We start from the raw sequence: 27,045 nt of genomic DNA on the forward strand, positions 1-27,045 counted from the left end.
AAACCACAAAAAGGAACTAAACCACAGAAAGGCAACAAAACCACAAAGAGGAACTAAACCACAGAAAGGCAACTAAACCACAGAAAGGAAGTAACCACAGAAAGGAACTAAACCACAGAAAGGCAACTAAACCACAGAAATGCAACTAAACCACAGAAAGGCAAGAAAACCACAAAGAGGAACTAAACCACAGAAAGGCAACTAAACCACAGAAAGGAACTAAACCACAGAAAGGAACTAAACCACAGAAAGGAACTAAACCACAGAAAGGCAACAAAACCACAGAGAGGAACTAAACCACAGAAAGGCAACAAAACCACAAAGAGGAACTAAACCACAGAAAGGCAACTAAACCACAGAAAGGAACTAAACCACAGAAAGGAACTAAACCACAGAAAGAAAACTAAACCACAGAAAGGAACTAAACCACAGAAAGGCAACAAAACCACAAAGAGGAACTAAACCACAGAAAGGCAACTAAACCACAGAAAGGAAGTAAACCACAGAAAGGAACTAAACCACAGAAAGGCAACTAAACCACAGAAATGCAACTAAACCACAGAAAGGCAAGAAAACCACAGAGAGGAACTAAACCACAGAAAGGCAACAAAACCACAGAAAGGAACTAAACCACAGAAAGGCAAAAAAAACCACAGAGAGGAACTAAACCACAGAAAGGCAACAAAACCACAGAGAGGAACTAAACCACAGAAAGGAAACTAAACCACAGAAAGGAGCTAAAACACAGAAATGCAACTAAACCACAGAAAGGAACTAAACCACAGAAAGGCAACAAAACCACAAAGAGGAACTAAACCACAGAAAGGCAACTAAACCACAGAAAGGAACTAAACCACAGAAAGGCAACAAAACCACAGAGAGGAACTAAACCACAGAAAGGCAACTAAACCACAGAAAGGAAGTAAACCACAGAAAGGAACTAAACCACAGAAAGGAACTAAACCACAGAAAAGCATCAAAACCACAAAGAGGAACTAAACCACAGAAAGGAACTAAACCACAGAAAGGCATCAAAACCACAAAGAGGAACTAAACCCCAGAAAGGCAACTAAACCACAGAAAGGAACTAAACCACAGAAAGGAAACTAAACCACAGAAATGCAACTAAACCACAGAAAGGAAGTAAACCACAGAAAGGAACTAAACCACAGAAAGGCAACAAAACCACAGAGAGGAACTAAACCACAGAAAGGCAACTAAACCACAGAAAGGAACTAAACCACAGAAAGGCAACAAAACCACAGAGAGGAACTAAACCACAGAAAGGCAACAAAACCACAGAGAGGAACTAAACCACAGAAAGGAACTAAACCACAGAAAGGAACTAAACCACAGAAATGCAACTAAACCACAGAAGGAACTAAACCACAGAAAGGAACTAAACCACAGAAATGCAACTAAACCACAGAAATGAACTAAAATACAGAAAGGCAACTAAACCACAGAGAGGAACTAAATCACAGAAAGGCAAAAAAACCACAGGAAACTACAGCTGCTCCTTCTCCTTCCTTCTTCTTCATCCTTCTTCATCTTCTTTCTCCTTTTCCTTTCTTCTTCCTCTTCTTCTCCCTCCTCTCCATCTTCTTTCTCCTTTTCCTTTCTTGTTCCTCTTCTTCTTCTTCTTTCTCCTTTTCCTTCTTCTTTTTCTCCTCCTTACTTCTTCTTTCTCCTTTTTCTCCTCCTTTCCTCTGTCTTCTTCTCCTCCTTCATCTTCTTTCTCTTTTTCCTTTCTTCTTCTACTTTCTCCTTTCCTTTCTTCTTCTCCCTCTCCTTCTTCTTTTCCTTCCCCTCTTCAAACCCTCACGTTTCCATGGTAACCTGATGCTAAGGCCTACCTACATATTAATAACACACAGGTGAGTGGACTCACCTTGGCGACCGTGCTATCTCTCTCCTCCATCACTGCCTTCATCTCCTGAGCCGTGATGTCACTCCTCCGTTGCCGTGCCAACCGCAGATGCTGAACAAGGATTGGACCAAACTGTTCCACTTCCTGTACAGAATTGGAATCACAGATGCAGCGAAGCAGCTCCTCCACATCCTGAAAACAGAAAACAGAAGGCAAATGGTTCAGTCTGATCAGTGATCAATGATCAGTAATCAATGTTGAGTAATCAGTGATCAATGATCAATGATCAGTAATCAATGATCATGGTCAGTACTACACTGGTGTATTAGTATACTACTATACTAGGACACAGTGTACTCATATAGGGTCAGTACTACACTGGTGTATTAGTATACTACTATACTAGGACACAGTGTACTCATATAGGGTCAGTACTACACTGGTGTATTAGTATACTACTATACTAGGACACAGTGTACTCATATAGGGTCAGTACTACACTGGTGTAGTACTACTTCCCTAACCTTAGACTAGACCAGATTATACCAAACCGGATCAGGTCACACCAATCTGGATCAGACCAGATTGTGTAGTTCACACTATGATCAATCACTGATCTGAGTCACATACACTGGGTTAGGGTTATTTACAGGGTTATTTGTAGGGTTAGGGTCGTTTATAGGGTTATTTACAGGGTTAGGGTATTTATAAGGTTAGGGTTATTTACAGAGTTATTAATAGGGTTTATTAATAGGGTTAGGGTTATTTACAGGGTTATTTATAGGGTTAGGGTTATTTACAGGGTTAGGGTTATTTAGAGGATTATTTACAGGGTTAGGGTTATTAATAGGGTTAGGGTTATTTACAGGGTTATTTATAGGGTTAGGGTTATTTACAGGGTTAGGGTTATTTAGAGGATTATTTACAGGGTTAGGGTTATTTATAGGGTTAGGGTTATTTACAGGGTCATTTATAGGGTTATTAATAGGGTTAGGGTTGTTTATAGGGTTATTTACAGGGTTAGGGTTATTTATAGGGTTATTTACAGGGCTAGGGTTATTTATAGGGTTATTTACTGGGTTAGGGTTATTTATAGGGTTAGGGTATTTACAGAGTTATTAATAGGGTATTAATAAGGTTAGGGTTATTTACAGGGTCATTTATAGGGTTAGGGTTATTAATAGGGTTTGGGGTATTTACAGGGTTATTTATAGGGTTAGGGTTATTTATAGGGTTGGGGTTATGTACAGGGTCATTTATAGGGTTAGGGTTATTCTAGGGTTAGGGTTATTTACAGGGTCAGTAATAGGGTTAGGGTTATTTACCAGGTCATTTATAGGGTTAGGGTTATTTATAGGGTTATTATTAGGGTAGTTGTTATTTACAGGGTTATTTATAGGGTTAGGGTTATTATACGGTTATTTACAGGGTTAAGGTTATTTAGATGATTATTAACAGGGTTAGGGTTATTTATGGGGTTATTTACTGGGTTATTTATAGGGTTAGGGTTATTTACAGGGTCATTTATAGGGTTATTAATAGGGTTAGGGTTATTTACAGGGTTATTTATAGGGTTAGGGTTATTTACAGGGTCATTTACAGGGTTAGGGTTATTTACAGGGTCATTAATAGGGTTAGGGTTATTATAGGGTTAGGGTTATTTATAGGGTTATTTACAGGGTTAGGGTTATAAGAGGATATTTACAGGGTTAGGGTTATTTATAGGGTTAGGGTTATTTACAGGGTCATTTATAGGGCTATTAATAGGGTTGGGTTATTACAGGGTCATTCATAGGGTTAGGGTTATTTATAGGGTTAGGGTTATTTACAGGGTCATTTATAGGGTTAGGGTTATTTATAGGTTATTAATAGGGTTAGGGTTATTTACAGGGTCATTCATAGGGTTAGGGTTATTTATAGGGTTAGGGTTATTTACAGGGTCATTTATAGGGCTATTAATAGGGTTAGGGTTATTTACAGGGTCATTCATAAGGTTAGGGTTATTTATAGGGTTAGGGTTATTTACAGGGTCCTTTATAGGGTCTAGGGTTATTTATAGGGTTATTAATAGGTTTAGGGTTATTTACAGGGTATTTATAGGGTTAGGGTTATTTATAGGGTCATTTATAGGGTTATTAATAGGGTTAGGGTTATTTACAGGGTCATTTATAGGGTTAGGGTTATTTATAGGGTTATTAATAGGGTTAGGGTTATTTACAGGGTTATTATAGGGTTAGGGTTATTTATAGGGTTATTTACAGGGTTAGGGTTATTTAGAGGATTATTTACAGGGTTAGGTTATTTATAGGGTTATTTATAGGGTTAGGGTTATTTATAGGGATAGGGTTATTTACAGGGTCATTAATAGGGTTAGGGTTATTTACAGGGTCATTTACAGGGTTAGGGTTATTTAGAGGATTATTTACAGGGTTAGGGTTATTTATAGGGTTATTTACTGGGTTATTTATAGGGTTAGGGTTATTTATAGGGTTATTAATAGGGTTAGGGTTATTTACAGGGTTATTTATAGGGTTAGGGTTATTTATAGGTTATTTACAGGGTTAGGGTTATTTAGAGGATTATTTACAGAGTTAGGGTTATTTAAAGGGTTATTTATAGAGTTAGGGTTATTTACAGGGTCATTTATAGGGTTAGGGTTATTAATAGGGTTAGGGTTATTTAGAGGGTTATTTATAGGGTTAGGGTTATTTATAGGGTTAGGGTTATTTAGAGGGTTAGGGTTATTTACAGGGTCATTTATAGGGTTAGGGTTATTTATAGGGTTAGGGTTATTTACAGGGTCATTAATAGGGTTAGGGTTATTTATAGGGTTAGGGTTATTTATAGGGTTAGGGTTATTTAGAGGGTTAGGGTTATTTAGAGGGTTAGGGTTATTTACAGGGTCATTTATAGGGTCAGGGTTATTTATAGGGTTAGGGTTATTTATAGGGTTAGGGTTATTTTCAGGGTCATTAATAGGGTTAGGGTTATTTACAGGGTCATTTATAGGGTTAGGGTTATTTATAGGGTTATTAATAGGGTTAGGGTTATTTACAGGGTTACTTATAGGGTTAGGGTTATTTATAGGGTTAGGGTTATTTATAGGGTTAGGGTTATTTACAGGGTCATTAATAGGGTTAGGGTTATTTACCGGGTCATTTATAGGGTTAGGGTTATTTATAGGGTTATTAATAGGGTTAGGGTTATTTACAGGGTTACTTATAGGGTTAGGGTTATTTATAGAGTTATTTACAGGGTTAGGGTTATTTAGAAGATTATTAACAGGGTTAGGGTTATTTATAGGGTTATTTACTGGGTTATTATAGGGTTACGGTTATTTACAGGGTCATTTATAGGGTTATTAATAGGGTTAGGGTTGTTTATAGGGTTATTTATAGGGTTAGGGTTATTTATAGGGTTAGGGTTATTTATAGGGTTATTTACAGGGTTAGGGTTATTTAGAGGATTATTACTGGGTTATTTATAGGGTTAGGGTTATTTATAGGGTTATTTATAGGGTTAGTGTTATTTATAGGGTTATTTATAGGGTAGGTTTATTTACTGGTTATTTATAGGGTTAGTGTTAGGGGTGGAGTTGACGACCTTGCTGACATCAGGTTCCACCAGACATTCCTACAGACCCTCACAACACATTTGGTTCTGTCCAGTCTGTCTGGCTTCCTCCTCCACCAGCAGATCCAACTCACCACCAGGTGGTCTGCTGTTAGGGTTAGGGTTTGGGTAAGGGTTTTGGTTAGGATTAGGGTTTGGGTTAGGGTTAGGGTTGACAGCTCTGCCCCTCACTTCACCCAAGCATCCAAGACACGTGGCCGGAAGTCTGATGACACATCTGTCATCGACCTCCGGTCTAGGGTGTCCTGGTGCCACGTGCACTGATGGACATCCCTGTGTTCGGACATGGTGTTAGTTTTGGACAAACAGTGACTAGCACAGAAGTCAAAAAACAGAACAACATTCAGGTTCAGATCGGGGAGGCCAGTCTTCCCCATCACCCCCCTCCAGGTCCACTGTCATTGCCCATGTGAGCATTGAAGTCACCCAGGACAACAATGGAGTCCCAGTCAGAGCACTGTCCAGCACCCCTCCCAGGGACTCCAAGACGGCTGGGTACTCCGCACTGCTGTTGGGCCCGTAGGCTGAATCAACAGTGAGGCACCTGTCTCTGACCCGAAGGCCAAGGGATGCCCATCCTCGTCGTTCACCGGCGTGAACTCCAACACATGGTGGCTGAGGTGAGGGGCTACGAGCAAGCCCACACCCGCCCACTGCCCTCTCACCACAGGCAACGCCAGAGAAGTGGAGAGTCCAGCCCCTCTTCGGGGGTTGGGTTCCAGAGCCCAAGCTGTGTGTGGAGGTGAGCCCGACTACATCTAGATGGTATCTCTCAACCCTCCCTCACAAACTCTGTTCTCCTTCACCCCCGACGAAGTGACATTCCATGTCCCAAGAGCCAGACTCTGCCCGGGGATCGAGTCGTTGAGCCCCTGCCACCCATCCACAATGCACCTGGCCCTACGGTTCCCCGGTGGGTGTGAGTCCACATGAGTTCGGGCCCATGTTGTCCCTTCGGGATGAGTCCAGCCAGGACCTGTACGCAAAGGCCCGGCCACCGGGCGCTCACATACGAGCCCTGACCCTGGGCCTGGCTCCAGGGTGGGGCCCCAGCTGCGCCATACCGGGCGATGTTACAGTGCTTGATTTGATCTTTTCCATTGGGGCTTTTGAACTGCTATTAGTCTGGCCTGTCACCCAGGACCTGTTTGCCATGAAAACCCTACCAGGGGCATAAAGCCCCTGACAACAAAAGCTCCTGGGATCATTCGGGCACTCAAACCCCCCCTCCCCCCACGGTAAGGTGGCAGTTCAAGGGGGACTTTCTGTACCCACTGTAGATCAAATGTGCACCTGCTGTAATGTTGATATGTTTAAGGCTTTTATTGTGAAAGGTCAGACCTGCTCCTGTTACAATGAGTTTAATCATGAACTCAATGTTTTACTGATTCTATATTTACAGAATAAATCAGGTCAGTCATTACAGACACTAAGCGGAATTTAATTAACTGTATCAGAATTAAGTCTAATTAGACACTTGTGAAAATCACATAAAATGTTCATCTGTAAAACCATGGGGCTAAGGGCTAGGGGCTAGGGTTAGAAACTCATGGTTTTTCTTTCAGTAACATGAGCTTCACACGTCCAGTGTCATTCTAACATCAGGTGACGGTGTCATTAGTAGAACTGAGGACATGAGTGTGTCTTTACCATGTCAGCGTCCTCCAATGTTATGGGGTCCAACCTGAGGACAGATGGACAGATGAACATTAGACTGATTTTGTTTGGTTCACTGATTTAAACTGATGTTTGAACAAACTGATCAGATGTGTTGAGTTTCATCAGATTCACCAGCACCGGTCACCTTCCAGACCAGCGTCTGTGATGGACCCCCCCAGCCCTAACCCTTCCAGACCAGCTTCTGTGAATGGACCCCCCCCAACCCCTAACCCTTCCAGACCAGCTTCTGTGAATGGACCACCCCCCAACCCTAACCCTTCCAGACCAGCTTCTGTGAATGGAACCCCCCCCAAACCCCACCCTAACCCTCCTTGTCTGAACCCCCCTAACCCTAACACTCCCCGTCTGAACCCCCCTAACCCAAACCCTCCTCCCTGTCTGAACCCCCCCAACCCTAACCCTCCTTCCTGTCTAAACCCCTCCAACCCACCCTAACCCTCCTCCCCGTCTGAACCCCCCTCACCTCCATCTCATTCAGGTCTTTTACCCAAATGCATCTTTCGCTGGTATGTAGGTGTTTTTTCCAAATGTTCTGCTTCTAACCCACATTGAAAACACATTGAAAACACATTAAAAAACACATTTGAAAGCACATGAATGTCAAACATCTCTTTCTTGGATGTTGACGTCTGGAGGTCTACAGGCAGTTCCTGACCCAGTGATGTGGGTCAGGGTCCAGATCAGGTCTCAGATTAGACGCCCAGGCCTTAAACCTACACACTCTCAAACACAATAAAAGCCCTTTCACAGTGTCGCTGAGGAGGGGGGTTGGAGGGGGTCTCTGACCACCGTGTCATGGGCCTGAGCTCTAATTTGGTCAGGTGGTCCCCGAAGTCCTCCGAACCGTTCCTCCATCATATCGACGGCTCCTCTCCTCCCTCCGAAGCTGCTGGACCGACGTGGATCCGAGCAGAGCAGATCTGTGCGTCTCCTCGTGGGAAGCTCTTTTCATTTATCTGCTGCTGTTTCTGTAATAAACTGTAATAAGGCGGCCGAGGCGGCGCCACTCTGCGGGGAACAGCAGCTAATGAAAGACCGGCCGCCTCCAATAAAGCTCCTCTAACACCCTGCTTACAGCCCGTCGGCCCGGCTCAGCTCGGCTCGGCTCGCCGCTCTGCCGTCATTAACCCTCCCACACACGTGAGGCTGAGAAAACCACAGCACGAAGGATCAGCCGCTGACTGACAGGAACATCTGAAACCACATCGAAACTGGACCGAAAGAAAAGGGTTGCATCTGCACACCGAAATGATGGAGCACAGCACACCAAACAACCGACGACTGCACACCAAAACAACAGACAACTGCACACCAGAACAACTGAAATCTGCACACACAACAACCGAGCACTGCACACCAAAACAACCGACGACTGCACACCGAAACAACCGACAACTGCACACCAGAACAACCGACAACTGTACACCGAAACCACCGACGACTGCACACCAGAACAACCGACAACTGTACACCGAAACAACCGACGGCTGCACACCAGAACAACCGACAACTGTACACCGAAACAACCGACGGCTGCACACCAGAACAACCGACAACTGTACACCGAAACAACCGACGGCTGCACACCAGAACAACCGACAACTGTACACCGAAACAACGACGGCTGCACACCAAAAAACAGACAACTGCACACCAGAACAACCGACGTCTGCACACCACAACAACCGAGCACTGCACACCAAAACAACCGACGACTGCACACCAAAACAACAGACAACTGCACACCAGAACAACTGAAATCTGCACACCACAACAACCGAGCACTGCACACCAAAACAACCGACGACTGCACACCAGAACAACCGACGACTGCACACCGAAACAACCGACAACTGCACACCAGAACAACCGACAACTGTACACCGAAACCACCGACGACTGCACACCAGAACAACCGACAACTGTACACCGAAACCACCGACGACTGCACACCAGAACAACCGACAACTGTACACCGAAACAACCGACGGCTGCACACCAGAACAACCGACAACTGTAACCGAAACCACCGACGACTGCACACCAGAACAACCGAGAACTGTACACCCGAAACAACCGACGGCTGCACACCAGAACAACCGACGGCTGCACACCAGAACAACCGACAACTGTACACCGAAACAACCGACGACTGCATACCAGAACAAACCGACAACCGTAAACCGAAAAAATCGACGACTGCAACACCAGAACAACCGACACTGCACACCAGAACACTTGAAATCTGCACACCAAAAAAACTGAAATCTGCACACCAAACAACTGACGACTGCACACCGATACAACTGAAAACTGCCACCAAACTAGTACCATAAACTAGTACCTAAACTATAACTGTACAACTGTACTAGTATTAGTATTACCATAGTATAGTGCAGTTAACTAGTACCGAACTATAAACTGTACTAGTACTAGTATTACCATAGTATAGTGCAGTTAACTAGTTCTAAACTAAACTGTACTAGTAGTACTTACCATAGCATAGTGCATTACTAGTCCTAAACTATAACTGTACTAACTGTACTAGTAGTAGTATTACATAGCATAGTGCAGTTAACTAGTACCTAAACTATAACTGTACTAACTGTACTAGTATTAGTATTACCATAGTATAGTGCAGTTAACTAGTACCTAAACTATAACTGTACTAACTGTACTAGTATTAGTATTACCATAGTATCGTGCAGTTAACTAGTAGCTAACTATAACTGTACTAACTGTACTAGTATTAGTATTACCATAGTATAGTGCAGTTAACTAGTACCTAAACATAACTGTACTAACTGTACTAGTATTAGTATTACCATAGTATAGTGCAGTTAACTAGAACCTAAAACTATAACTGCACTAGTATTAGTATTACCATAGTAACTGCAATTAACTAGTACCTAAACTATAACTGTACTAGTACTAGTATTCCCATAGTATAGTGCAGTTAACTAGTACCTAAACTATAACTGTACTAACACACACAAGACACAACACACACACCAAATAGATACACACACTCAGTCACACACATTAGATAAACACACACTCAGTGTCACTCACACACACACCACACGCACTATATATAAACACCACACTCAGTTCACACACACAGACAAACACACACACACATTATATAACACACACTCAGTCACACACAGAACGAACCACACCACCACGCACAACTAGATAAACAACCACACAGACACACACACATTAGATAATCCACCACTCAGTCACACCAACACACACACACTCACACTCACATACAGACACACACACACATTAGATAAACACACACACACTAGATACACACACACTCAGTTTCACACACACGCGCACACACACACACACACACACAACACACCTAGATAAATACACACTCACACAAACACACATTAGATAAACTCACACACATACACCACACACACCTCTCTCCTCTCTCAGTCTCTATCCTCTCTCTCTCCTCATCCTCTCTCTCTCTCTCTCTCACACACACACACAGTGTGACAGCTGGAACCTGCTCATCCATATTCTGGACCTCATAAAAGGATTGTGGCCTCCCATATCAATTACCCTCTCATCCTGGGGGAGGACGGGGGGAGAATGGGGGGGGGGGTGTTTTGTGTGTGTGTGTGTGTATGTGTGTGTGTGTGTGTGTGATCTCTATGTCTAATTAGATTTCCTGGTCTATTTGGAGGATCCTCAAACAGAAGAAGAGCTTTAACACAGCTGTAAAGAGGAGGATAATGAAGAGGAGGAGAAGGAGGAGGAGGAGAGGAGGAGGAAGAGAGGAGGAAGAGGAAGAAGAGAGGAGGAAGAAGAGGAGAAGGAAGAGGAGGAAGAAGGGAAAAGAAGAGGAGGAGGAAGAAGAGGAGAAAGGAGGAGGAGGAGGAAGGAGAGGGAGGAAGAGGACCTGGTATAGGATAGAACCTATTATAGGATATGACAAGGTATAGGATATGACCTGGTATAAGATGACTTGGTACAAGATATGACCTGGTATAGTATATGACCTGGTGTAGGTTATGACCTGCTATAGAATATGACTTGGTATAAAATATGACCTGGTATAAGATATGACCTGGTATAAGATATGACCTGGTATAGGTTATGACCTGGTATAGGTTATGACTTGGTATAAGATATGATCTGGTATAAGATATGACCCGGTATAGGTTATGACCTGGTATAAGATATGACCCAGTATAGGTTAGCACCTGGTATAGGATATGACCTGGTATCGGATATGACCTGGTATAAGTTATGACCTGGTATGAGATATGACCTGGTATAGGATATGACTTGCTATAAGATATGACCTGGTATAAGATATGACCCAGTATAGGTTAGGATCTGGTATAGGATATGACCTGGAATAGGTTAGCACCTGGTATAGGATATGACCGGGTATCTGATATGACCTGGTATAAGTTATGACCTGGTATAAGATATGACCTGGTATAAGATATGACCTGGTATAGGATATACCTGGTGTAAGATATGACCTGGTATAGGATATGACCTGGTGTAAGATAAGACCTGGTATAGGATATGACCTGGTATAGGTTAGGACCTGCTATAAAATATGACCTGCTATAAGATATGACCTGGCATAGGATATGACCTGGTTTCGGATATGACCTGGTGTAGGTTATGACCTGGTATAAGATATGACCTGGTTTTGGATATGACCTTGTATCAGATCTGCCCTGGTGTCAGATATTTGCTTTTATAGGATATGACCTGGTATGGGATATGACCTGTGTCAGATTAGCTGGTATAGGATATGTGCTGGTGTAGGATATGACCTGGTATAGGATATGACCTGCTGTAAATATGAGCTGGTATCGGATATGACCTGGTATAGGATATGACCTGGTATAGGATATGACCTGGTGTCTGATATTAGCTGGTACAGGATATGACCTGGTGTCAGATATTAGCTGGTACAGGATATGACCTGGTATAGGATATGACCCGGTGTCATGTATTAGCTGGTATAGGATATGACCTGGTAGAGGATATGACCTGGTATAGGATATGACCTGCTATAGGATATGACCTGGTGTCAGATATTAGCAGGTACAGGATATGACCTGGTAGAGGATATGACCTGGTGTCAGACATTAGCTGGAATAGGATATGACCTGGAATAGGATATGATCTGGTATAGGATATTACCTGGTATAAGATATGACCTGGTATAGGATATGACCTGGTATAGGTTGTGACCTGCTATAGGATATGACCTAGTTAAAATATGACCTGGTATAGGTTATGACCTGGTATAGGATATGACCTGGTATAGGCTACGACCTGGTGTCAGATTAGCTGGTACAGGATATGACCTGGTGTCAGATATTAGTTGGTACAGGATATGACCTGGTATAGGATATGACCTTGTGTCATACATTAGCTAGTATTGGACTTGACCTGGTATAGGATATGACCTGGTGTCAGATATTAGCTGGAATAGGATATGACCTGGTGTTGGATATGACCTGGTGTCATACATTAGCTTTTACAGGATATGACCTGGTATAGGATATGACCTGTCATCAGATATTAGCTGGTACAGGATATGACCTGGTGTCGGATGTGAACTGGTATAGGATATGACCAGGTGTCAGATATGACCTGGTATAGAATATGACCTGGTGTCAGATATGAGCCGGAATAGGATATGACCTGGTATAGGATATGACCTGGTGTCAGACATTAGCTGGTATAGGATATGACCTGGTGTCAGACATTAGCTGGTATAGGATATGACCTGGTGTGAGATATGACGTGGTATAGGATATGACCTGGGTCAGACATTAGCTGGTATAGGATATGACCTGGTGTCAGACATTAGCTGGTATAGGATATGACCTGGTGTCAGACATTAGCTGGTATAGGATATGACCTGGTGTCAGACATTAGCTGGTATAGGATATGACCTGGTGTGAGATATGACCTGGTATAGGATATGACCTGGTGTCAGACATTAGCTGGTATAGGATATGACCTGGTGTGAGATATGACCTGGTATAGGATATGACCTGGTGTCAGACATTAGCTGGTATAGGATATGACCTGGTGTCAGACATTAGCTGGTATAGGATATGACCTGGTGTGAGATATGACCTGGTATAGGATATGGATGGAAATGCTCCACAGTGACTCCTGACCTCATGAATATGTCAGGGTAGAGACTGCGATCTGGTAGGATCGGCAATTCTACCAGTAGAGACTCCGATCGTAGTCTCTACCAGTAGAAACTCCGATCAGAGTCTCTACTGGTAGAAACTCCAATCCGAACCCTAACCCTAACCTCTAACCCTAACCTAGGATATGGATGGAAATGCTCCACAGTGACTCCTGACCTCATGAATATGTCAGGGTAGAGACTGCGATCTGGTAGGATCGGAGTTTCTACCAGTAGAGACTCTGATCGGAGTTTCTACTGGTAGAGACTACGATCGGAGTCTCTACTGGTAGAATGGCCGATCCTACCAGATCGCAGTCTCTACCCTTACAAATACATCATGTCTCCATGGACGTCCACGTGTTTTCACATGAACCAATCAGAACCAGTGTTTGTGCATGGTCATACTCGTGGGCGGCGGCCTGCTGAAGGCGTTGGGCTCGAAGTAATGCCTCATCTCTCTCCTCATTTGCCAGAAGAAGTCGGGACATCAGAGCATGATCTCGGTTCTTCTGAGCCGCTAACAGTTCCTCCAACACGGCTGAAAGTACATGGAACATCTATTAGTACTACTCCTACTACTACTACTAACAGTTCCTCCAACACGGCTGAAGGTACATGGAACATCTATTAGTACTACTACTACTACTACTACTACCACTACTACTACTACTAACAGTTCCTCCAACACGGCTGAAAGTACACGGAACATCACATGAACCATGTACTACTACTACCACTTCTACTACTACTACTACTAGCACTAATACCACTAGTATTAGTACTAGTATTAGTACTAGAACTAGTACTAATGGAGTACTAGTACAAATACTAACAGTTCCTCCAACACAGGTGAAAGCACAGGGAACATCACATGAACCATGTACTAATACTAATACTACTAGTACTACTACTAGTACTAATACTAACAGTTCCTTGAACACAGCTAAAAGGACAGGGAACATCTAAATACTACAACTACTACTAGTAATACTACTACTACTACTACTAGTGACCTGGTATAGGATATGACCTGGGGTCCACCTCCTCCTCCCACTAACACCTTCACCTTCTCCTACCCCACCTCCTCCACCTTCACTAACACCTCCACCTCCTCCACTACCTCCTCCACTACCTCCTCCACTAACACCTCCACCTCCTCCTTCACTAACACCACCACCTCCTCCCCCACCTCCTCCTCCACTAACACCTCCACCACCTCTACTAACACTCCACCTCCTCCACTAACAGCTCCACCTCCTCCTACCCCACCTCCTCCTTCACCAACACCTCCACCTCCTCCACCACCTCCACTAACAACTCCACCTCCTCCACTTCCTCCTACCCCACTAACACCTCCTCCCCCACTCCTCCTCCACTAACACCACCACCTCCTCCACTACCTCCTACCCAACATCCTCCACTACCACCTCCTCCTACTCCACCTTCACCACCTCTTCTCTGTCCTCCTCACCTGCCGGTCTCTCCCAGCTCCGAGCCTCCTGCTGCTCCTCCCTCAGCTCCTCCTCAGTTTCCCTCCTCCTTAGCTCCTTCTCCTTCTGCAGCAGCTGCTCCTGAAGCTGAAACACAAACACACAGGCTCAGCATCCTGCTGATCCGGGATCCAGCTGGGGCGGATTAAACAGGTCCAAGTCTGGGGTCCAGGTCTCAGGTCCAGGTCCAGGACACAGGTCTCAGGTCCAGGTCCAGGTCCAGGTCCAATTCACATGTCTCAGGTCGAGGTCCAGTTTACAGGTCTCAGGTCCTAGAGACAGGTCCATGTCTCAAGTTGGGGTCTGGGGTCCAGGTCCAGGTCCAGGTCTAAGGGTCTGAGGGTGTTGGACCTTGTTGTTGATGTCTCTCAGGGCATCCAGTTCCTTCAGTAAGAATGAGATGTTCTTGTCTCGGTCCAGACTCTGGATCCGTCCTGACACCGCCGTTGGTGCAGACGAAGCCTCGCGCCTGCAGCTGGAAGACCAGGGAACACATGTTCAACATGACACCAAGGAACACACAAGTTCACATTAGACCAGGGAACACACAAGTTCAACATGAGACCAGGGAACACACATGTTCAACATGAGACCAAGGAACACACAAGTTCAACATTAGACCAGGGAACACACATTTTCAACATGAGACCAGGGAACACATGTTCAACATGAGACCAGGGAACACACATGTTCAACATGAGACCAGGGAACACACAAGTTCAACATGAGACAAGGGAACACACATGTTCAACATTAGACCAGGGAACAAACATGTTCAACCTCAGACCAGGGAACAGACTATGTGACTTGTCCAACATGGTGATTACGGCTCTGGTTAGTTCCTGTTCTTTTTTTCTTTTATTTGTTTGGAAGCTTCGGTTTCTGATGGGTGTTTAGATTTCATGTTGAATAGATTGTGTAGTTGTTGTCTGTTGAAAATAAAGGTTTGCAGTTCAACATGTTGTTGTTGGTTCATATTTGTTTAATATTCAATTCCTGTGTTGTCTTCATTGGTCCTACCTGTTATTGAATGGTTACAGATTCAGATTCATAAGTAGACAGAATCTGCATTGTCTGGTATTTCATAAACATCTTCCTAACACCATGTTGTTGTTTTTTTATGCTGGTTTCAATTTGTTATCAGTGCATTGAATTTGATAAACCAAAGGTCAACTCAAAGTGAAATCCCAGTATTTCCCTCCATCGTCCTAGCGCTTGTGTATCTTTAGTGTCCAATGGCCTTTTGGAGCTTTTCAAGATCTGTTGGGATCCATAATCTGTCAACGCTGTAGTGTTTAACGGTCGTCAATTCGTTAGCTCTACCAGAAAATCAGCTGATGACAGTTGAATCTGAGACTAACCATGTTCTAAAGAAGTGAATGAGAATCATCTGAGGTTATAATAAGATGTGAATCAGAAGGAAGTCTAGTGGGGATGGACCAGTTCCAGTTTCCCAGCCAGCATTGGGGACGTGAAGGCAGGTCAGTGGCCGTGTGATTGGTCAGATGTCTGTTTCATTATTGCTCACCTGTGTGTGTGGGTCAGGTGTGTTAACCTCAGATGATCAGATATGAAGCGCTGAGCTTTAATAAGCAGCTGATGTTCACTGTAATTCTCTCATATGAGCGTAAAGGTCAGGCTGCTTCTTAGCGTAATAAAGCGGGTAAATAAGACGCTGTGACACTGACTCTGTCTGACTTTATAATATCAGCTGCTTCTAATCAACTTGGACTGATTTCTATTTCTGCTGCTCACATCCAATCTAAATTTAATAGGTCACATTTCACACCGCCATGCAAACTGCTTCACAAATCTGAAAATGCACCAAAAAGGACAAAAGAAGAAGAAAAGACTGAATCTAAACAAGTTTAATGAAAAGCAATAAAGGCTTTAATAAACGTGCTCCCTCTGAACAATATTACATTAATAATGTGAAATTAGAAACATCTATAGGACAAAATGTGTAGAAACACAAACAAAAAAGTTGGAAGGAAATAAAACTGCTGAAAGGACAGACAGGGTTCCAACAGTTTACATTTAAGACCTTTTAAGACCTTTTTTAAGACCTTTATAAGACCTTTTTAAGACTACTTAGAACAGAATTCAATGCCCATTTCATGACCATATAGGCAAAACTTTGTGATTCCTAGAATATAGGAAAATGTATGTTTTTCTCCAATGCCTTGATTCCCACCGGGGGCAAAGTCAGCGATAACTGGTTCCTACTTTCAGCATAACTTTGGCGGGTTGGAACGAGTGGAACTAAGTCCACGAACGTTACTGTCTTTGCAGCTTGAACACTTAAACACAATGCAGTCAACAAGTTTATGGCAACAGAACTGAAGATCTACCATTTCCAATCAATCCATCCATCCATTTTCTTCATTTTATCTGGGGCCGGGTTGCGGAGGCAACAGTCTAAGCAGGAATGCCCAGACTTCCATCTCCTCAGACTCCTCCTCTAGCTCTTCGGGGGGACCCTGAGGCATTCCCAGTCCAGCCCAGAGACAGTTTCTCCAGTGTGTCCTAGGTCTTCCCTGAGGTCTCGTTCTGGTGGGACATGCCTGGAACACCTCCCTACGGAGGCATCCAAGGAGGCATCTGAAACAGATGCCCAATCCACCTCAGCTGGTCCCTCTGGATGTGGAGGAATAGTGGCTCTACTCTGAGCTCCTCCCTGGTGACAGAGCTCCTCACCCTATCCCTAAGGGTGTGCCCACCCACTCTACATAGGAAACTCATTTGTACCGCTTGTATCTGGGATCTTGTCCTTTTGATCATGACCCAAAGCTCATGACCATAGGTGAGAGTAGGAATGTAGACTTACCAGTAAATGAAGAGCTTCTCCTTTCAGCTCAGCTCCTTCTTCACCTCGACAGACCAATACAACCACTGCATCACTGCAGATGCTGCACCAATCCACCTGTCAACCTCACGGTCCATCCTTCCCTCGCTAGTGAAAAAGACCCCGATATACTTGAACTCCTCCACTTGTAGCAAAGACTCTCCACCGACCCGGAAAGGGCAGACCACCTTTTTTCCAGTCGAGAACCATGGCCTCAGATTTGGAGGTGCTGATCCTCATCCCACTTGCTTCACACTCAGCTGCAAATCTCCCCAGCGCACACTGAAGGTCCAGGTTCGATGAGGACAACAGGACAACATCATCTGCAAAAAGCAGAGATGAGATCTTGTGGTCCCCAAACCGGACCCCCTCCGGACCCTGGCTGTGCTTAGAAATTCTGTCCATAAAAATTATGAACAGAACTGGTAACAAAGGGTAGCCCTGCCGGAGTCCAACATGCACCTGGAACAGGTCTGACTTACTGCCAGCAATGCAAACCAGGCTCCTGATTCGGTCATACTGGACTGGATTGCCTTTAGCAGAGGGCCCTGCACCTCCTTCTTAAAAAGAAGAGTCACCATCCCGGTCTGCCAATCCAGAGGTACTATCCCTGACTGCCATGTGATGCTACAGAGACGTGTCATCCAAGACAGTCCCTGTGCATCCAGAGACTTAAGGTACTCAGGGTGAATCTCATTCGCCACCGAGGAGCTTGCCAACCATCTTGGTGACTTCAGTTTGGGTGATGGACAAGTCCACCTCTGAGACCTCAGCCTCTGCTTCCCCATGGAAGACGTGGCAGTGGCATTGAGGAGATGCTCGAAGTATTCCTTCCACCGTCCGACACCATCCCTAGTCAAGGTCAGCAGCTCCCTGCTTCCACTGTAAACAGTGTTGGTGGCGCACTGCTTTCCCCTCCTGAGGCGCTGGATGGTTTGCCAGAATTTCCTTGAGGCTGACCGAGAGTCCTCCTTCATTTTTAAGGTAATAAATGCAGATTTGTAAATTCAACACTTTTAAGACTTTTTAAGACCCTGCGGGAACCCTGGAATGACTGTTTTTATTTATATTATATATTACCACTCTCCCTTGAACATCACTCTGTGGTGAAGGAGTTTGAGAAACCTAATGACCCTAGCAGCTATGTTGTCTGGGGCGTTTTGCCCCTGGTAGGGTCTCCCATAGCAGATTGGTCCTAGGTGAAGGGCCAGATGAAGAACGGTTCAGAAGACCCTACATGCTAAGAAAGACCAAAGGAATGTGTACCCAACCCTGAGAGTTACCGGGACTCCACCCTGGAGCCAGGCCTGGGGTTGGGGCTTGTGGGCAAGCACCTGGTGGCTGGGCCTTTACCAATGGGGTCCAATTGGGCCCAGCCTGAACCAGAAACATGGGTCTGTCGTCCTGTAGGCCCACCACCTGCAGGGAGAAGCAGAAGGGTCCGGTGCTTTGTGGATTGGACAGCTGACCAAAGTGGAGGCCTTGGTGGTCTGATCCTCAGTTACAGAAACTAGCTTTTGGGACATGGACCATTGCCTCTCTACAGGGTAAGGAGCAGGAGCTTGTGGAAGAGGTTGAGTGTTACTGGCTAGATATAGTCGGCCTCACCTCAACACATGCTGTCAGCTCTGGAACCCAAGTCCTTGAGAGGGGTTGCACTCTCTTTTGCGGGGTTGCCCTGGGTGAGAGGCGGAGGGCGTGGGTGGGTTTTTGATAGCCCTCAGGCTCTCTGCCTGGATGTTGGCGTTTACCCTGGTGGATGAAAGGGTTGCTTCCCTGTGCCTTTGTGTTGGGGAATGGGATATGGCTGTTGTCGGTGCTTATGCATAGAACAACAGTCCAAACTACCCACCCTTTTTGGAGTCCTTAGGACAGGTGCTCAAAAGAGCCCTGAAAGAGGACTCCATTGCCCTACTGGGTAATTCACACCCAAATGGGCAACAACAGTGTGACCTGGAGGAGTGTGATGGGGAGGAACAGCCTGCCTGATCTGAATCTGAGCAGTGTTCAGTTATTGGACTTCTGTGTGAGTCGCAGTTTGGCCATAACTAACACCATGCTTGAACATAAGGATGCCCATTGGTGCACTAGGCACCAGGTCATCCTAGGTTGCTGGTCAATGACTTTGTAATCATATCATCAGACCTGTGGCCGTATGTTCTGAACACTCCTGTGAAGAGAGGTGCAGAGCTGTCAACCAACCCCTACCTTGTTGTGAGTTGGATCAGGTGGCAGGGGAAGACATCGCACAAACCCGGTAGACCCAAAAGAGTAGTGCAGGTCTGCTGGAAACACCTGGCAGAAGAACCTGTCAGGTTGACCTTCAACTCACACCTCTGGCAGAGCTTCAACCACGTCCCAAGGATGGAGGGGAACATTGCGTCTAAATGGGCTCTGTTCCTCTCTGTCATTGTCGAGGCAGCGAGCTGTGGCCGTAAGGTAATGGGGGCCAGTCAGGGCGGTAATCTCTGAACCTGCTGGGGGATGCAGAGGTGAGGGGAGGTGTCAGAAGAAGGAGGCCTACAGGGCCTGTGGGTCTCTGGAAGCAGCTGACTGGTATCGGTGGTCACTGAGGCGTGGGAGGAGTTCAGTGAGACCATGGAGGGAGACTACCAATTGGCTCCCAAGAGTTCTGGCAAACTGTCCGGCACCTCAAGGGGGGAAGGCAGCAACTCGCCCACACTGTGTACAGTGGGGACGGGGAGCTGCTGACGTCAGCTGAGGATATACAGTACAGGCCAAAAGTTTGGACACACCTTCTCATTCTTCGCATTTTCTTTATTTTCATGACTATTTTCATTGTAGATCCTCACTGAAGGCATCAAAACTATGAATGAACACATGTGGAATTATGTACTTAACAAAAAAGTCTGAAATAACTGAAAACATCTCTTATATTCTAGTCTCTTCAAAGTAGCCACCCTTAGCTCTGATGACTGCTTTGCACACTCTTGGCATTCTCTTGATGAGCTTCCAGAGGTAGTCACCTGAAATGGTTTCCCAACAGTCTTGAAGAAGTTCCCAGAGATGCTTAGCACTTGTTGGTCCTTTTGCCTTCACTCTGCGGTCCAGCTCAACCAAACCATCTCGGTTGGGTTCAAGTCCGTGACTGTGGAGGCCAGGTCATCTGGCGCAGCACTCCATCACTCTCCTTCTTGGTCAGATATCCCTTACACAGCCTGGAGGTGTGTTTGGGGTCATTGTCCTGTTGAAAAATAAATGATGGTCCAACTAAACGCAGACCGGATGGAATGGCATGTCACTGCAGGATGCTGCGGTAGCCATGCTGCTTCAGGTTGCCTTTAATCTTGAATAAATCCCCAACAGTGTCACCAGCAAAGCCCCCACACCATCACACCTCCTCCTCCATGCTTCACGGTGGGAACCAGGCATGTAGCATCCATCCGTTCACCTTTCTGCGTAGCACAAAGACATGGCGGTTGGATCCAAAGATCTGAAATTTGGACTCATCAGACCAAATCACAGATTTCCACTGGTCTAAGGTCCATTCCTTGTGTTTCTTGGCCCAAATAAATCTCTTGTGTTTGTTGCCTCTCCTTAGCAGTGGTTTCCTAGCAGTTGTTTGACCATGAAGACCTGATTGGCGCAGTCTCCTCTTAACAGTTGTTGTAGAGATGTGTCTGCTGCTAGAGCTCTGTGTGGCATTCATCTGGTCTTTAATCTGAGCTGCTGTTAATTTGCGATTTCTGAGGCTGGTGACTCGCATGAACTTATTTTCAGCATCAGAGGTGACTCTTGGTCTTCCTTTCCTGGGCGGTCCTCATGTGAGCCAGTTTCGTTGGAGCGCTTGATGGTTTTTGCGACTGCACTTGGGGACACATTCAAAGTTTTTGAAATTTTCCAGACTGACTGACCTTCATTTCTTAAAGTAATGATGGCCACTCGTTTCTCTTTACTCAGCTGATTGGTTCTCGCCATAATATGTATTCTAACAGTTGTCCAGTAGGGCTGTCAGCTGTGCATCAACCTGACTTCTGCACAACACAACTGATGGTCCCAACCCCATCAATAAGGCAAGAAATTCCACGAAGTAACCCTGATGGGGCACACCTGTGAAGTGGAAACCATTTCAGGTGACTACCTCTGGAAGCTCATCAAGAGAATGCCAAGAGTGTGCAAAGCAGTCATCAGAGCTAAGGGTGGCTACTTTGAAGAAACTAGAATATAAGAGATGTTGTCAGTTATTTCACACTTTTTTGGTAAGTACATAATTCCACATGTGTTCATTCATAGTTTTGATGCCTTCAGTGAGAATCTACAATGAAAAAAGTCATGAAAATAAAGAAAATGCGAAGAATGAGAAGGTGTGTCCAAACTTTTGGCCTGTACTGTAGTTGGGTGGTGGAAGGAATACTTTGAGGAGTTCCTCAGTCCCACCAATATATATTCCATGTAGAGAACGGAACCTAGAGACCAGGAGATGGATGGACCAACCTCCAGGGCAGAATTCACTGAGGTAGTGAATCTACTCCACGGAGGTAGAGCACTGGGGACTGATGAGATCTACCCTGGGTATCTCAAGGCTCTGGATGTGGTAGGGCTGAGTTGGTTGAAACGTCTCTGCAACATTGCATGGACATCGGGGCAGTGCCTTTAAAGTGGCAACCCAGGGTGGTGTTCCCCATCTTTAAGAAAGGGGACCAGAGGGTGTGTTCCAACTACAAGGGGATCACACTTCTCAGCCCCCTGGTAAGGTTACGCCTGGGTATTTGAAAAGAGAATGCGGTCAGTAGATGAACCTTAGATCGAGGAGGAATAATGCAGTTTCTGTCCTTGGCATGGAACCATGGACCAGGTCTTCACCCTCGCTAGGGTGCTGGAGGGGGCATGGGAGTTTGCCCATCCAGTACACATGTGTTTTGTGGATTTGGAGAAGGCTTACAACCATGTCCCCAGGGACATCATGTGTGGGGTGCTCCAGGAGTACAGGGTGGATGGTCCCTTGTTAGCAGCCATTCAGTCCCTGTACCAAAGGAGTGCAAGTCTGGTCAGCGTAGCCAGCAGTAAATCTGACTTGTTCCCGGTGAGGGTTGGACTCCTCCAGGGCTGGCCTTTGTCACCAGTTTCTGCTCAACTTTTATGGGCAGAATTTCAAGGCCCAGCTGGGTAGTGGCGGGGGTCGAGTTTGGTGGCAGGAGAATCTGGTCTCTGCTTTTTGCTGGGATGAAGATCAACACCTCCAAGTCTGACTTTAAAGGGTAGAGTCCCCACTCTGGGTCAGGGAAGGTGGGGGGGGTCTACCTCAGCTGGAAGAGTTTAAGTATAGCGAGATCTTGTTGGCGATTGAGGATAGGATGGAGCAGGAGATCAACAGGCGAATTGGGGTGGCATCTGCATGATGCGGATGCTAACACGGTCTGTTGTGGTGACAGGGAGCTAAGCTGAAAGGTGAAGATCTTGATTTACCAGTCGATCTACGTTCCAACCCTCACCTATGGTCATGAACTCTGGGTAATGACTGAAAGAAGGAGGTCGCAAGTATAAGCAGCCCGAAATGAGTTTCCCCCGCAGGGTGGGCAGGCTCAGCCCTAGAGATAGGGTGAGGAGCCTGGACATCTAGGAGGGACTCAGAGTAGAGCCGCTGCGCCTCCATGTCCAGAGGAGCCAGTTGAGGTGGTTCATCTAGTGAGGATGCCTCCCTGGAGAGGGGTTTCGGGCATGCCCAACCAGGAAGAGACTTTGGGCTTGTCTGGGAATGTCTCAGGATTCCCCTGGAAGAGCTCGTGGAGGTGGCTGGGCAGGGGCTGTCTGGGCTCCTCTGCTGAGTCCCCCCACCCACCCACCCAGAAGAGGAAGTAGATGAGTACAAGTGTATACACACACACACACACACACAGATTCACATTAGGTTTTCTAATAAACTGAATTATTTTTCGGCTGTGTATTATACCACTGACATTACAACAATACTGATGATACTGAGTATTAGTACTGCTGTGTATTTGTACTACTGACATTACAACAGTACTGATGATGCTGAGCATTAGTACTGCTAGAAGAGATGCAATGAGACAAACACTGGAATGGACCATCTCACCTGTCGTCAGTGGAAATCAGGTGTCTTTTGGGCGGGGCTTGCAGGACCCCTGGATGCTCCGCCTCCATCTGGGAGGTCAGTAGCACCTTCTGCCCAAGGAGAAGCACCTCTGCTGGAGAAAAGGTCCACCTCCATGTCCCCTACACCTCCTGGAGGCCTGGAGACCAATGGGAGACAGAGACAGAGCTCCTTCTGAGGAGGAGAGACAGGGGAGACAGAGCTCCTGGACAGAGCAGAGACAGGAGGATCCTGGAGGTTCTGAGGAGCTGAAAGGAGACAGACAGACAGTTGACTGACAGACAGACAGACAGTTGGACTGACAGACAGACGAACAGCTGGAATCACTGACAGGGGGTTCAACCAGGACTCCTACCTAGAGGCCAGTGTCCCAGGTCTGGACTGAACCCAGATCTGTGGGACAGAGATGTGGATCACGACAGGATCAGACACAGTTTGGTAGAACATCCCCACCAATCATCCATCCATCCATCCATCCACCCACCCTCTATCCATCCCCCACCCACCATCCATCCATCACCCACCCACCCACCCACCATCCATTATTTACCCTGCAGAGGGGGGAGCTGTGTGGGTATTATTTACCCTGCAGGGGGGGCTTCTGTGGGGGTATTATTTAACCTGCGGGGGGTGGGGGGGGGGGGTATTATATGTCTTGAGGGGAGGCACTGTGGGGGTATTATTTACCCTAACCATGGAGGGGCGCTTTGAGGGTATTATTTACCCTAACCATGGAGGGGGCGCTTTGAGGGTATTATTTACCCTAACCCTGGAGGGGGCGCTGTGGGGGTATTATTTACCTGTCAGGTGAAGGCAGTCGCTGTCGTAGCTCGTCGTTCACTCTAGGATTAGCTGAAAAACAAAAACAGACATTTATGTTACCGGAGACAGAACAAGTGTCGACATGGATACACCTGTCCATCACTGTATAGGCTCCTCCCCCAGCATCTTTAATCACCATTAACGAAGGATAATCCTGTCATATTTCACTCAGCAGAACAAACACAGCTTTAATATCTGGGCCTCATTAAGGACGGTTAACAAGTGTCATTAAGGAAAACACCAATCAGCGCTGATCTCATCAGGTGTAATTAAAAGGACGACAGCTCCCATTAAACGCCTGTTAATTCATAAGCAAAAAATAAAACACTCAGACACCGATCAATTAAACACAGAGTAAATGAGAGCTGCACTTTAAACGCACACACACACACACACACACACACACACACAGGGAAACCAGCAGAATAACACCCAGGTGACAACACAGTAAAAAAAAAAACACAACACTGTAAAAAAACAAAACAACAACACTGTAAAAAAAACACAGGTGACAACATTGTAAAAAAACAACCAAACAACACTGTAAAAAACACAGGTGACAACACTGTAAAAAACAAAAAAACAAAAACAACCCAGGTGACACACTGTAAAAAAACAAACAAACAAACACACACACACAGGAAACCACACTGTAAAAAAACAACAACAAACAACAGGAAAAAACACTAAAAATACAGGTGACAACACTGTAAAAAAAAAACAACCAAGGTGGCAATACTAAAAAACAAACAAACATACAACCCAGGTTACACTGTAAAAAAGACAAGTAACACACTGCAAAAAAAAAAAAAAAAGAAAAGAAAAACAAACAAACGCAACACACTGTAAAAAAAACACAGGTGACAACACTGTAAAAAACAAAACAAAAACGAAACTCCTTCCTCCCCCGTCCTCCCTCCAGTCCCTCCCTCACTCATCCAGTCCTCCCCCATCCTCCCAATTGTGGACTCTCCACTCATTGATGGCGTCTCTCCTTTTATTATTCATGTACAATTACATGTGCTAATGTGCTTAAATCCTTCTAAATGACCGTTCATGTTCGTCTTCTCTTTGAAGTCTTGTCAAGATAAAAAATCTGCAGAAAAAAGGGAAATTTCAAAGGCCATCAGGGCCCAATCTTCGTTGGCCAATAACAAACTGTAGAGTGGGGGTGGGGGGCTGTAATATAAACTAAAGTCCATTAATTTTTTAAGCTGTATTTAATACATTTTTGCAGAAACACCGAGCAGAAAGTTTCCTGGCGCTGGGCTCTCTGTCATCTGTATTCCAGCTGACTTGATGAATATTAATAACGTGTTAGGCTGATTAAAGGGGCTTCTGCTCAAATCCCACCACAATCCGGCTCTGATCTGCCCCGTCGCGCCGCCACTGCCGCCGCTCGCATGAATTTAGATACCGACATTAAGCTGTGGAGAGCAACTTCATCTGCACACACACATCTATGGCCACATACACAAATATGAGCACAAACATACAGTAAACATGGAGGTACAACACGCAAACATGTGACCCCATCTAGCCCACATACACAAATATGACAAACATACAGTAAACATGGAGGTACAACACGCAAACATGTGACATGATCAATGTTCAAGTTGATTCTCATTAACATTCAATTATAGTCTCAGTTTCTACTAACAATCACGTATGACCTATGAACTGTCCGATCATGAACAGACAGCAGACACCATGTGACCAGGTCAGAGACACTAGAGGTCCAGATTAGACTGACCGCTGATGGAACCACCTTCAACTCATCACATGGTTCATTAAATGTAGAAACAGCAGCAGTTTGATGACGGCGTCTCAGTCAACTGGAGTTTGACTTTATATGGAGTCATGTGACCACTTAACCTGATGAACACCTGATCTACCTGTACAGCTGTAGACCACATGACCAGGTCCAGATCTCCCTGTACAGCTGTAGACCACATCAGCAGGTCCAGATCTACCTGTACAGCTGTAGACCACAAGACCAGGTCCAGATCTACCTGTACAGCTGTAGACCACATCAGCAGGTCCAGATCTACCTGTACAGCTGCAGACCATATCAGCAGGTCCAGATCTCCCTGTACAGCTGCAGACCACATCAGAAGGTCCAGGTCTACCTGTACAGCTGCAGACCACATCAGCAGGTCCAGATCTACCTGTACAAACTGTAGACCATATGACCAGGTCCAGATCTACCTGTATAGCTGTAGACCACATCAGCAGGTCCAGATCTACCTGTATAGCTGCAGACCACATCAGCAGGTCCAGATCTACCTGTACAGCTGCAGACCACATCAGCAGGTCCAGATCTACCTGTATAGCTGCAGACCACATCAGCAGGTCCAGATCTACCTGTATAGCTGCAGACCACATCAGCAGGTCTGCCTTAGTATCGACTATGCGGACCAC

At 45.4% G+C, this 27,045-nt stretch overlaps 1 protein-coding gene across 1 annotated transcript in view; it reads right to left on the minus strand.

Moving 5' to 3' along the window:
* The window catches only part of mipol1 (mirror-image polydactyly 1), a 96,925-nt gene that overhangs the window by 21,356 nt on the left and 48,524 nt on the right, over positions 1-27,045 (minus strand). The window contains exons 7-11 of the mRNA XM_030126187.1: positions 15,230-15,353; positions 14,860-14,965; positions 13,794-13,926; positions 7,154-7,187; positions 1,892-2,062 (exon numbers count right to left, since the gene is read on the minus strand). Of these exons, the coding sequence (XP_029982047.1) occupies positions 1,892-2,062; positions 7,154-7,187; positions 13,794-13,926; positions 14,860-14,965; positions 15,230-15,353 (568 nt within the window). The remainder of the gene's footprint in view (positions 1-1,891; positions 2,063-7,153; positions 7,188-13,793; positions 13,927-14,859; positions 14,966-15,229; positions 15,354-27,045) is intronic.

The sequence above is a fragment of the Sphaeramia orbicularis genome, chromosome 22, assembly GCF_902148855.1.
Source record: "Sphaeramia orbicularis chromosome 22, fSphaOr1.1, whole genome shotgun sequence".
Lineage (NCBI taxonomy): Eukaryota > Metazoa > Chordata > Actinopteri > Kurtiformes > Apogonidae > Sphaeramia > Sphaeramia orbicularis.